General features: G+C 37.6%; 1 protein-coding gene across 5 annotated transcripts; it reads right to left on the bottom strand.

The window, feature by feature from the left end:
* Positions 1–952: 952 nt before the first annotated feature.
* On the bottom strand, positions 953–3,375 carry LOC144702953 (chromatin remodeling protein EBS-like). 5 transcript variants are annotated; one of them, XR_013581431.1, is made up of 7 exons: positions 3,217–3,375; positions 3,059–3,138; positions 2,640–2,982; positions 2,471–2,539; positions 1,278–1,416; positions 1,154–1,197; positions 953–1,064 (listed from the first exon to the last, which is right to left on the bottom strand). XR_013581431.1 is itself a non-coding variant. In XM_078574987.1 (6 exons), exons 2-5 carry the CDS (start codon positions 3,129–3,131, stop codon positions 1,320–1,322), a joined length of 582 nt encoding a protein of 193 aa, XP_078431113.1. In that variant the 5' UTR covers positions 3,132–3,138; positions 3,217–3,375; the 3' UTR covers positions 953–1,197; positions 1,278–1,319. The 5 variants fall into 5 exon arrangements, 2 of the variants coding, with proteins under 2 accessions (XP_078431113.1, XP_078431116.1); XR_013581432.1 differs by having other exon boundaries at positions 1,154–1,190; XR_013581435.1 differs by having other exon boundaries at positions 953–1,197; positions 1,278–2,346.
* Positions 3,376–13,782: the final 10,407 nt, after the last annotated feature.

Raw genomic sequence — 13,782 nt, 5'->3', positions numbered from 1 at the left:
ATGAGAGAGGTGAATTATGATTTCATCTTAGATTATATAAATCAGAATAGGATAGATACTTAGTATACATGAAAAGGGAGAAGAATATATTAAAATAGTAGATAATTTGAGAGAATAAACATTATTTTGAAAAAATAATAATCAGTGAAAAGTTATCCAGTATGATTGAAAGTTCTCAATGATAATATTTGAGTAAGGACCTAGATACAATTTTTAAAGGTAAATAAACAAAGTAAAGATAAGAAGAAAGTGAAATTGAAGATAATAGAAATTGACTTAAAAAACCTCAGTAAAATGCCTACACATAAGGACATCTATATCAACATAACAACAAAAATATCCCATATCTGAGCCTTATGACTATTTGGGATATAAAATTCATCATCTTGAATCTAAACCTTTTTTACTCTGACATCTATATCAACATGGGGTGATTATGGATATGACCGTTAAAAAGTACATTATGGGTGTAACTATTCTCTGCATGATCAATACGTATGGTGTGCACCAGACTCATATTCAGATTTGCACGGGTTCCTAAAATAAATCCTTACTTTATTATTCAGGAGAACACAGAGAATCATCTAGACATTATTATAATTAGGGGAAACATTTGTAAACATTTTTGGGGGAAATATTATTAAGGGGAAATATTTTTCATGCTTTTAGAAAAATGCCCACAATTTATATTTGAAACTTTTTTTGATATAAAAATTGATTTTGAGCCGTGCACATCCTACTCACTATATCAAACTCTCTAGTGAATCTAATATGTAGGCTTATATAGTCTATGTTTGAAGTTTTGGTGACATCAAAATAGTTAATTGCATTTGTATCTTTTAATTTTAGACAAATTTAAAGATACAATTCGAATAATATTGGCCATTACTATTCATTGATGAAAAGGGCAAATGCGACATTTGCAGTATCTGTACCTGACTTTGTCAGTGTCTGTACGAAGTCTTGGGCTACTATCAACATTAAGAGAAAACCCATCCATGGTGGCCTCAGTCTTCTGTACATAGAGAGAGGAGCATCCGTGGCATAGGCAATAAAGATAACATCTACGTTTACAGTAGGGAAGAAGGTCACAAAACGGAGCTTTCTTAAACCCAAATTTGTACATCAAGAAAGCGCCTTCAGTCTCCCTTACCAGTCCCTCCTTATCTCCTTCTACGCTTTGCTTCCACCTGCAAACTAACTCCCAAAGATTTATCTCTTCTGGGGTCATACAATTTTTTATCATTTTTTTTATCTCATTCTATCTAAGAGCTCACCTTGGGCTCAGACAGCGGAGATACTGGAAATGTATCCATGTTTCATTGCGCGTCTTCGTCCTCAGCGCAGTCGGAGCAGAGGAAGTGGTCCAGCTTTTTCGCCTGCTCTATGGACATGCTCAGGCACCTGGGATGAAACCTATTCCAACACTCCCATGAATTCAAAGTTAATGATATTGATGATGGTCATGATGATGATGACTAGTTTTTGCTGTCATCACATTCGTCATTCGTCCATGCCAAGATGCTGCTGATGATGACACTGACAATTTAGTCTCATCATCGTCCGCATCATTAATAACAATGATTTATTTTGAAAAATGTCATTAAGAACAATGATTGGGGCGTCATTATCGTACAATTGATGATGTCTCTATAACGATTCTTTTGCATTCTCAACTTAAATAAGAAAAGTGAAAGGTTAAACAACCGTGAAAACTTTAACAATAAACAGATTTATTCCTTCAAAAATGAAACAACCATGAAAAATGATAACTAGCATAATGTTTTAAAAAAACGAGAACTAGCAAAACTTCCTTTGTTACAAGGAGATAACAGTGGGATGCGTGTCCTAACAAAAATACCTCTACAAATGTAGTTGAGACATACTTATAACAAAAATTTGACGATGAACTAAATATCCCATTTCAAAAGATGAATTAATTCCGTTATAAAATAATTCACTTAAATAATTCACATAATAATAATTAAGTCAAGCCAACGGTCAACCCGGCGGGACTGTGTAATTTAATAGGTCTAGAATGCTGGATGCAAAATACAGTGACAAATTTCAATATTCACGCAAAAAAAAAAATCTACAACAAAAACACAATATTTGGATGCAAGACGGCCGTATGACTAAATATGATGACAGACGATACGCTTGGTTCATAGAGAGAATTTAAGTTCAGGTAAGACAATACACACCTCCGCGTTGTCAAAATCAACGAGTTAATCAAAACTTAGGAAGACACTTGTTCGAAAAAGAGCCAAGCAAGAACTATACAATAAGAGCTTAAAGCTGAGCAAGAAACCCCCACCAGAGACTTAGAAGCACATTTAGTTCACACTGTTTCATAAAAGAACAATCAATTCATACTGGCACCAGGATCACGCAACATTTCTCGAAACATAGTAAACATATGAACTAAATTTCCATTTTAAACTTCATTTTTTTGGAAAAAAAAACTCACCAATCCCTACATTCTTCGCACTGCACCATGAGATCGTCTGGGTTGTAGGGCATTTCGCATTTACAGTATCTTCAGGTTCAACCCAAGCAACTGATTACGAACAACGCACGCTTGCAGAAACAAAGACATAACCAGAAGAAATAACACAAATTCTAAAATTTGGACTTACACGACTACACGATCAGGAACGAAGTTACCAGTAGAAGCCTTGTACTCGAACCGACAGAAGAAGTCCTCAGCGCCGACATTCTCCAGCTTGGTGTAGTTCTTGAAAGAGTGAACCGTGCACTTGCCTTCAATCGTAGAAGCGCTCTGGGTATCGTAATGGTCAGAAAGAAAGAGCTCTTTCGCCCCATGAAACTGGCGGCGACCGCCACTCGATTCCTCGGGACGATAGTACCATCGAACCCTAACTCTCAAATTGTTGCGATGATCGATCTCTATCTTCTCCACCCTCGCCACATACGGCGGCTTGTCTGAGTCTGAGGCGCGCATGAGCACGCTGTCCCCCACTGCAATGGTCCAATCCCCCACGATTGAGACTAAGAACCAAGCTAAAAACGTAGAAATCGGAATGAAAGAACGTACCTTTGACGATTTTATCAGTACCCGTTATCGTGAAATAGTCGAGTTCCTTCTTCCCCAGCTTCGTCTTCGCCATTGGAGCTCTACTCAAGTTATTCGAAGAAAGATAGCATCAGTGAAATGATTGGAAGATTGGAAGAACTACGAGCTTTAGGGAAAACCTTAGAAACCCAGAATTGATTGAGGAAGACGATGGATGAACTCTCGTTTGCAGAGTGGAAGTGGAGGGATTTTAAAGGAGCAAGAACGTTCTTGTGTTCTTCCGTCGATTGCTTGTGCTTGTAACGAGTTAGAGTGTGCTTGCAGTCCAGATTTTTATGGTGGGTCACCCTCTTAAAAGTTTATTTTTAAGTTATCACCTGAAATATTTGGAAATTGTTTTAGAAACTAGCCCCATCGTTGCCTCCCATGGATAGGAAATTAGGAATCAGGAAGTCTAATTTAAAATAGGACCCTCTTGAAATATGTTTTTATTGTTTTTAAAGCCACTGGGATCATAGCTTGATGACCAGTCGATAAATATTCCAAGTATTTCTTGTTTTATAACATTTTTTGCTCAGATGACCCCCCAACTCATGCTGATCATCTTAATTGGCGTATGTCCGAGTTATTGATTTGAATTCAATGCATCTTGAGGCAAACTTTGTAGATTGGTTAACTGAATTTACCACAATACACATATTGACCAATTTTATAGTTATTCTAGCAAATATCAAGATAAAGCTAACTTGAAACCCTAGATAACGGAGATGAAACAAGGGAACAATTTACATATTTGTATAGTGGAAGCTCTCCCACGCAAAAAATGTTGATCGAGAATAACTATAATTGTGATGTTTTAAATGAAAGCTATCTACAGGGGCTAGTTTGCAATATTCAGATATTCAAAACCAAGAGAAGAGGTATTTTATTCTATTTTGGCTGGGTCTGAAAGGAGAAAGCTGGAATGTCACTAGAGGTCTCCCTTTCTCTAATTCACCTAACCTAGTTGTATGAAGGTTTTAAGCTTTGTACTTCCTATTAAATCATAAACTCAGGGGGATAGTTCAGGGTATACAATGTCCAAACAGACTCCTTTTATAAAATGTGATAATGTATAGACACCCCATCTAATAGTTTATACTTTAGTTTTTTAGTCAGCATTCGTTGAACATGACTGGTTAAAAATCATCTGAGGAACCCAAGAAATAATGACCAATTGAATAAAGTTTAAGAATGGGACACCATACCATTAGGTCATTCATACTCTAAAAAAAATCTACAAAGTTTACCTTGTTGAGCATTTGTTCCAATAAACTTATAAGTAAATGAGTATCATTTAAATGCTCTTGCACAAAAAATTACAATTTTATGGGAGATGTTAAAACAAAACAAATAATTTAAATCGATAATTCTCTAATGACATTTCATATTCTGTATTATGGACGTTAATATTGGACTGGCACTGAGGTAAGTAGGGGGTAATGAGCCTTGAGCTAAGTAGGGAATACTTTTGAGGAAATGCCTGATAACACAATGACCAAAATGCACCTTAATGGTCTTAGAGAGCTGATGATACCTTTGAGGGTATACAATTATATGAAATCCATTCCATCATTGCACCTATAGTATGCTTAACACCATTTCTCACATGAATACAATGAGTTTATTGCAGAATATCATATTATTCTTACATGGTCATGCGTTAACCTATGCTTGGTGCACACTTCATTGAGTGAGCAACATTGTGCAGTGCCCCCGCCCAAACTACTCAAAGTTTCGCATCACAGGGGCCTCACACCACATGTCATAAAAAGGGTTGTGCAGTGGCACACATTAGCAATCTGAAAAGGGATTGACTTTTTGTGCTCTTGTGGAGCTGACACTATGTTTATATTACCCTACATCACATTTTGTCTGCTTCCCTGTGAGTTATATTTCATGCACATTTATTTCTTAGGTGTTGCATATTAGAGAGTGAGTGATGGAGGTGGTTAAGGGGGAGGGAGAATTGTGATGAGTCAGGGGACTTAGGGTGACAACAGGAAAAACTGGAGAAGAATTGAGTTAGATATGGACGGAGGGGTTAAGGTAAAGGGAGAGGTAGAGAAAGGAAAATATATGACAATTGTGAGATGGAGCAGTAGAGATTGAAGGGAGGGGGAGCACGGGGGAGGAATGGAGTTAGAGATGGGGTGTTAGTGATGAATGAAAGGTTGAGAGGGGAAAACAATGTAACTGAATTATTTTATGTTATAAAACAAAAGGGAAGACCATGAGAGACATGAAGAATTCCTTGAGAAGAAATATCAATAAAAAGAGAAAAGATAAAAAGAATAAAAGGGGGCAGGTCAGTGGCCTCTTAATTAGAAATTCAAAGTCAGGCATATGGAGCAAGACCCACATTGAGGAGTAAGGCCTTAAGTCTCCCTGGCTGAGGGTCTGGCCCTTGGTGCAGGCAGAGCTAATGGGTGAAGCCAAAGGAGGCCTGCTAAGCAGCTCACACGAGGAGTATTAGAAATCAATTATGAATGATTGGCTGGATTTTCAAGCGACCATGTTTTTTATTTCTTTGATATGGGATTAACAAAAATGTTTCTTTTTTCACTGAATGGTTTAGGCAGAGGAAGATAAGAAGGCAGTAATTGCGGCCTCTTGGGGCATGACATTGAAGAAACAAGACAAAGACCAAGGACAGGGTTTGAGCTGACCTGGCCCAAAGCCCGGATCATAACCACATCTTCCTCTCTATTTCCGTTAGTTTATATCTTATTAAAAATTAAAAAATATTCCATGATCGATTGAAAATCTTACACATCTCATGGTGCTATAACTGGTCCCTCTCTCCACACTTATCCATTACTTCACTCTTAAAAAAAATGTTATAAAAATATTTCCTCTCTTAAAAATACTGTCTCTTCCCTATTAATCCAACTGATCATCTTTCATCTCTTGGTCGAGTGATGGGGATGGGTGCATATAGAGCTCAGTTATCCCATCCCACTATATGCATTTCGTCATCCAGGTGGACAAGTAACTCAAATGTTTTTGAGATCTTGATAGCCTTCCCCATAACTAATGTATCGGGATACATAAGATGTGCACATTCATTCATCCTATGGTGGGCGGAGATGGATAATCGTGGAGAGACATGCATTCTCAATTGATGTGAGATTAACAATATGGTGTCATCTGTAGAGCTCTTTGGGTGGGGTTTACTGGTGTCTTGAATGTCAATGTTTGTGTGAACTTAGTATCTTGATGACCCCAAGCAGCATGTCTAACTTTAACAATGTAAGGATGGAAGTATAATGTGCTTAGTTTCTTGCAGTGACTAAGTCCCTTTTTGGCAAAAAATGTGGATAATATGATTAAGTAATGTCTAGTGTGTATAGACCTATGGTAAATCCTCATAAAAAAAGGGTAATAAATTTTCTTTAATCCATTGTGCATGAGGATCGTGGATGTAGTATAGGTGCCAATAGGTTAACCTCTATACATACTCTAGCATATCAGGATGGTTGAACATATTTAAAGCTATCTTGATATATATAAACGTACCAAATATGCTGTATGAGAGATATAATGATAACTTGGCCTTTTGAAGTTCCTTTGGGCTAAATGCATCCTCAAGATATTGTTGATGAGTGTGTGTTTGGAGGTTTATTTTGTATGTATGTTTCTAGGTTTATTTTGTGTTCACCATGTGTCACAATCTATTTCATTCTGACGATTGGTCTTCCCAATCATTGCAAAAATATCATTATGGCATCATAATTAGTAAATAATTTAATACTAATTTTTTTTATAATGTTTGGAGACACGTGATGTCGTAATAAAATGAGTCAATTTTATTAATAATAAAATGCGATGGAAGGCATGAACACATATCCACAACGTAAAATTTGAGAATTTAAATCCTAATAATGGCAAGGAGAAAGGTTAGAAACTTAGGAGGGAAAAATCCAATAAACAAAGTTCACATAAAGGTGAATAAAAGAATACGAAATGTGCGTACACGTGGCATTTGATTAATTGTTTAAAAGGAAATTCAAGTGGATTACACTTCAAGAGTTTAAGAGGTTCAAGTGCATTGTCATTGTTGTGACATACTAGTTATTGAAAATATTTTACAAGTCTAAGGATTCCACCAACATTTTGACAATATAACAGAATTACCAATGATGCGAGAGGAAAAACTGATGACTCACAATGATCCAACTTCAAAACTAGATATCGAGGAGTTTCAAATTAAAATTTGCTATGCGTCTTTGCATCCATTTAATATATCTATCCATTCTTTTGATCAATAAATTGACATTTCTATCCATGTTTAATCATATTAGAGCTGGTCCTACCTAAGTATTGATGAGTTCCTTGCACTTTGAATTTTATTGGTGAAAGAAATATTGGTGCTTTGTAAGTGGTATTTGTAATCAAAATTAGGAATGTTAAATATAAGTGGAAGGATCTCCCTCTGCTGTTTAATATCCTTCCTCCTGATCTAAGATAAGGATATTGATGAGTTCCTTACACTTACATTATTGTCTTCTTTTGTTTCCAATCCATCCATCCATTCACGTCCATTAGTCCACATCCATCAATCTAAATCTACCAATTCATAACTGTCCGTTTTATCTAATTCATATTACCCATCATCATCTTCATCCACTATGGAACTTATCACATTTTTCTGAACATTTATATACATCAATTATGAAATATACCTAGTATTAATCCCCTCTCATCATGCCATATTTCTCATCTTATAAATATTTCTTTTGATCCCCAAATAAATAGTTATAAATACATTAATTACATGATAATTATTCCTTGTGGAAACAAACTTTTCTCATCACTAGCTAATCATATTCGTTTTGAGTCCAAGTCTTCTAAATTTTATCAATTTACTCAATTATCAAAGATAAATTGACAACCTAAATTTGAGTTCATCACTGGGTTAAGAATCCCCCCAGTCAATAGGAGACCTGATGATCAGGAATATCGTGTTAATTTTCATAGTATTTAATGTATTTATACTTTTATTTTCGTCAAATATTTAACCAGCTCATGACAGTTTCCCAATCGTGTGGTATTTTAACATAATTTTATGACTTAATTCATAGAAAAATATTTATATAATTTTAAAAATATATACTTAGATTTATCAAAATATTTATTGGTATTTGTTAGATTTTTTGAATGAAATTCTGATTTCATTCAAAGATATATTTCTAGGGCTTTTCCATTTTGTACTATTTTTATGAAATTTCCTAATATTAAATACATAAAATATTTGTAGTTTTGTAAGTCTTATACTAAAATATTTGTAGGAGTTATTATATTTTAAAATAATTTAATGATTTTCCTGAGTTTTTGGAATTTCAATGGAATTTGGAATGTCAAATGATTAAAGAAAATACTTTTATAAGTTAAAAAGATAATTTTGAATTTATTTAAATATTTTCAACATGTTTCTTGACATTTTCAGGTCTTCCTAAAGTTTTGTGTATGGTTGGAAATCCATGTAATATTGATTGGAAGAGAGAGAAATTTTGATGGCTTAGATGGATCCATGATGGAGCAAGCAGCCCTATTCCATCAGAGATGTTGTCGGAGCCATCACCCTCATCATCAACAGGCCTGCCAGTTCGTGTCCAGCCTGACCGACACGCCAAGGCGAAGGTGAAGACACTCCGGTAAAGTCAACCAGTATGCATGCTCGGGTATTTGGGTGTTTTGATTTTACCTCGGCACGTGGTTATGTTTGTGAGTTTGTCTGGATGTCTGCCGTTTCGGCCTAACCGTATGTTCATCGTGTTTTGGCCATACCCTACTCGGGCACATCCATTTCATATTTTCATGTTTTTTTTGGTCTTTACAGGGGGCCCCCATGTTCAAAGGGCCCCCCATATTGGACCCATCGTAAGGGGCCCACCATGACCCCTATATAATGGAGGATGGGCACCCAACTCAGGGCAGACTAGGTTTTCATTTTGGAAATTTTAACTGCTGCTGGTCTTTTGAGAGAGGAGAAGAAGAAGAGAGAAGGGGAGGGAGGAGAAGGGAGAAGAGGAAGCGCCACCCGCCGCAAACCGCCCCGTTGCCCGCGCTGTGCGGCTAGCGCCGCCGCAAGCTGCCCGCATTGCAAGCCACTTGTGTTGCCCGTGCCGTGCAGCCAGTGCCGCTGCAAGCCGCCGCCGCGCCGATTGCCCTTTGCACCGCTTGCGCTGCCACGCAGCCAGCGCCATTAGTGCCGCCCACACGCCTGTGCTGCCCAACTGTCGTGCATTTGTGCCCCGCCTGACGCGCTGCCAGCATGCCCTTGCAACCTTCAATTCCTTAGCATCATGCATCTTGACGCTGCGCCTCTGCCACCAGTCGAGCTACGCAGTGCCTGTCTCTGGCACACCTCAGCCAAACCTGCCCGCTCTAGATATTGCACCGACGAGTACGCCAACATGGACAACACAACCAACAAGGAACCCCACTTCCCTTGCTCGTTAGTTAATTTTATCGCCTATAGTATCTCTCGGCTGTACTCCACAGCGCTCGGGTTAGAATAGGAGAGAGGAAAATACACTAAGCGGAATACTTCTTGAGTGATTTCTTAGGTAGGGACCTAGCCTGTCCATTACGTGTGAGTGTTGACGGATTTAATCCGCTTCGCGCCATAGTCACCATCATCGCTCAGACGAGGATCAGGAGGTCATCATCACTGTCACTGACCACCCAACCCCGAGCTTGGAGCTTGGTGAAACCTCACGAATTGGGACCTGCACATACTTTCACCAAGGATCACTACATCACGTAGATTCATCCACTAGGGAATTACCCGTAGGACGACGTCACCGATGACATTTGACATCAATCCGTCTTTGAATGATATTATCTAATAATCTATAGTGAGTTTAGGGGTGAACTGTTGTGGGTAATTTTTTCTTTACCTCCTCCATCCATTTTCTATCTTGGATCAAGAGACCCCCCTATCCTTGTAAAAAGTCACACATAGATTTATTTCTAATTACAATTAGTGGAGTGATTTGCTGATTCTTGGGTTCATTCTTACATTCCTAACAGAAGAATTGAAGGAGTTACATCCAAATCAAGACTCATGAAGAGAAAGTACCACTCGGCCTGTTGGGCACATGACAAGGTTTGTGTGATCTTAGTCTGTTTTTGACTCGAGTCTTCATCCTTATTCCAAGCTCATACTAGTCGATAGCTTAGGTTTCACTATCCCCCATGCCACCATCGACTCTATTGCTCATGGGTATGTATCCACTTCCTTCTCGGTCACCATTGGTAAAATCTGCAACACCTGCACACCCCCCCCACTCGTTTGCTTAACTAAGGGACGTGAGAAATCCTTATCAATTCTAATTAACTAACATACCTGACGCTTCCCCAGCACAGTGATGGTGGTGGACGTGAGCGTAGTGGAGCGGATGAAGGAAATAGCTCCACTAACTCTGACGGAGATGATGCAAATACATGCCAACTAATATCCCAATATATTTGTATAGTTTTGTATTATAAGGTTCATTAAGATAAATATTTTCCCTACTTCCTAGAACTATTTCGAATTGATTTTCACTAATTTATTTTCTTAAATTATATTTGATTCCTAAAATAAATATCAAAATAAAAATATAAAAAACCAAATTTAAAATTGACTTTTTCAATATTTGCTTTTTGTGGATTTGATTATCACTCTATGCTCGTAAGGAAACTATAAATAATTATTACATAAATTAGGGGTCCTAAACGACATAATTAAAGTTAACATGGTTCATTAATATCACATGAGGGTTGATCTCTGTCAACAAGTTGACTTTGGTCAGGGTTGATTGTGTCAAGATGTTGATCAGGTCCAAGTTGACATGACCAATAAGGTAATTGGGTCAGCAATGACCGGATCACAATTGACTAAGTAAATGTTTCCAAGGCCAGCATTGATCCCTTCATCATGAACCTCGTCAATCTAAAATAAGCCACTAGAGTCAATTGGATTCAAAACAATTGGGTATGGAGTTAACCAAACTTTAACGAATCTCTTTGGAGCTGATTGAACAAGATTTGAGTGATAAAGACCAGACTGGGATGGGATGCTTGGTTGAAACGATTCGGACACCCAATCGACATTGGTTGGGTGAGAAAGATCAACCTTGTTGACATTACTTAATTCATCAATCGTCTAAAGTCAAGCGATCAACTGAGTACGAGGGTTGAGGCTGATGTATCTCACATGCTGCCTTAGTGTTGTTATGCTTAACATCGATATCGTCCAACCAATCATGAAATTAGTCCTGATTGTGTATCGACATACATTGCATAGAAACCATCAGATCCCTTGATTGTGGAATCATCAAGTCTAGTAGTGAGGAAGTAAGAGAAAAAGTAAAAAAAATGGGCTATAAGGTAATTGATATATTTGAGTGCCCAACTGTCACATTATATTTTTCTGGATGCATCTTGGCCACCAATAAATGACTATTTTCATTTGTTTAAATTTGGAATTTAATGTGCATGTTCAAGGGTCTGACAGTTCACTTAATGCACTGTTGGATGCCACATTAATTTTGAAACATACACTAATGAAGTGACATTGTGGATAACTAAGATGGAATCAATGACTACGTTGAATTCAATGTCAACCATCATTTTTGCCTCATTAAATGCAGTTGTTTCTTATAAAAAAGGTGCACTTAAGGCAGCTTGTTCCTCTACATCTTACTGCTCATCACCATTGACGTGGAACTAGGAATGGTCCAGACTGGTATCACATGTTTCTTTGATTGACATCAGTAAATGCTATTGGGTATGCATTTTTTAAGGGAGGCTTAGATGTCTGCCTAGAAAGATCCTAGATGTTCTTGTGGTTTCATGTGGGACCAAGAGCAACCTGGATGCCATGTCTTGCGGCCCTAAAAACATTAAGTGCTATCAGGAACACACTTCCTATGTGCATCATAGTGCCCTTTTTGGAGATATCCTGGCCGCTAATCTGGTACACTGTGGAACCATAGACACCAAGGCTATCAAGAATGCTTTTTGCCACCAGATTATGTTAAGTGTTATCATGATGTCCTGATACTTGTGTGATGCTACTAGGAAAATTTTTTGAGGGTTTTTTACCTTAGGATTCATCCAAGTTGTCAGATCCAATAGCCTGGATGCCTTTGGTAGCTGATGCATACTCCAGGCCTCCAGCTGAAGCATACTCACTTTATGCTTGTCTTTGTTTTGGTGGAGATAATTCCTTGGCATGATAAAATCTTGACCATTGACACTCAAAAAGGTTGAATTCAAGTCTCACTGTCCAGGATATATGTCATGTATTTTATAGATATCTTAAAGCCACTCCTAGATCCATCATGTTTTTTCGCAGCTCCACACTACTATTAACACAACTATAGTGTTCTAGTCAAGGTACTGATGACCCCCGTTGATATCATTTTCCAGTAATTTCCTTAGTGCAACTTTCCTTACCAATGAGAAAATGCGCTTCTTGGAGCTCTGATTGTGACATAATGAAGTTGAAGCACCCAAAATTTGTACTGACACTTCTTCAAAACTAGGTTACTGTTATCACTTTTGAAGAACCAACCACTACACGGAGGATGCTAGATTACAGTGAACAGAACATAGTGTAACTTGATTTACCTTTTAAAAGTTGGATGTATTCCCACTGTTGATGTTATGGCATCCCCCACCCAATTTATCAGTTGGACTAGAGGGGATTTCAGCTCTATAACAATAAATATGCAAACATAACATAGAATGGACACCCATGTCTTTGCCCAAGGATGAACTTGATGCGTATCTGAAAACCCTCTAAATTGAGGATAACATGTTTTTAAGGAGAAATCAAGAAAAAACATTGCATAGAAATACTGGAAAAAAGAAAGATTCTTTACTTTTTAACCTAAAAAAGATTGGTTTCGAATTCATATTGGCCTGTGCAACCCATCATTTATCTTGGGCTTGGGGACATGACAATAAGTCATTTTATGTCCCATTGAGCTGTCATATACCATCCCATTTTGTCTCTCTATTTGTCTTGCATCTTGTGATGTGAAACAAAATTTCCTGTCACGAAATCCTAGAGGCACCATGAGAGAGGCTTCAAGAGGATGGAGGTAAAAGGGAAGTCTAATTATAAGGAGAAAGACTTTCCCCTGTTTAAATGGCTTTGCATGACATTTCCTACTTCAAACAAAGTATAATTTATTTATAATGCATAATGAAAAATGGGGCACATAAAAGAAATCAAATATTAATTGATAAAACGAAAGAAGAAAAAGGAAAAAAAATATGAATAAGAAATCAACTCATGTTGATACTTGTTTGCATCAATTTAGGGGGAAAAGAAAATCCAGGTTTATGTGGACGTGGCAAGGCTTGCTAATGTGGTGGAGAAAAGCCAAGATGGCATCCATCAATTGATGAGGTGGTGATGTCCTCCGAATGGACCATACAAAGATAGATTATGGGTATACAGATATTTAAAACTCAAAAATGATATGCCTTTGACTAGTTTTCAGGTGTGAACATGGGCCTTGCTATAAAGTTCCAGAGCTGAAAGAGGCATATGGTGAAGTGTAATGATGTCTGTCAAACTGCACCGCGATAGAAAGTCGGTGAATTGCATGTAGTGACCTTTGGTACAACAAAATAATAGGTATCCAGTAAAAATCCTGACAAACCCCAACTTCATGATTCACATAATCTTTCCTCTCGCACTG

Source organism: Wolffia australiana, chromosome 1 (genome assembly GCF_029677425.1).
Source record: "Wolffia australiana isolate 7733 chromosome 1, ASM2967742v1".
Lineage (NCBI taxonomy): Eukaryota > Viridiplantae > Streptophyta > Magnoliopsida > Alismatales > Araceae > Wolffia > Wolffia australiana.
Note: the sequence above shows the minus strand (reverse complement) of the source record. Positions and strands in the feature narration are given on the sequence as shown.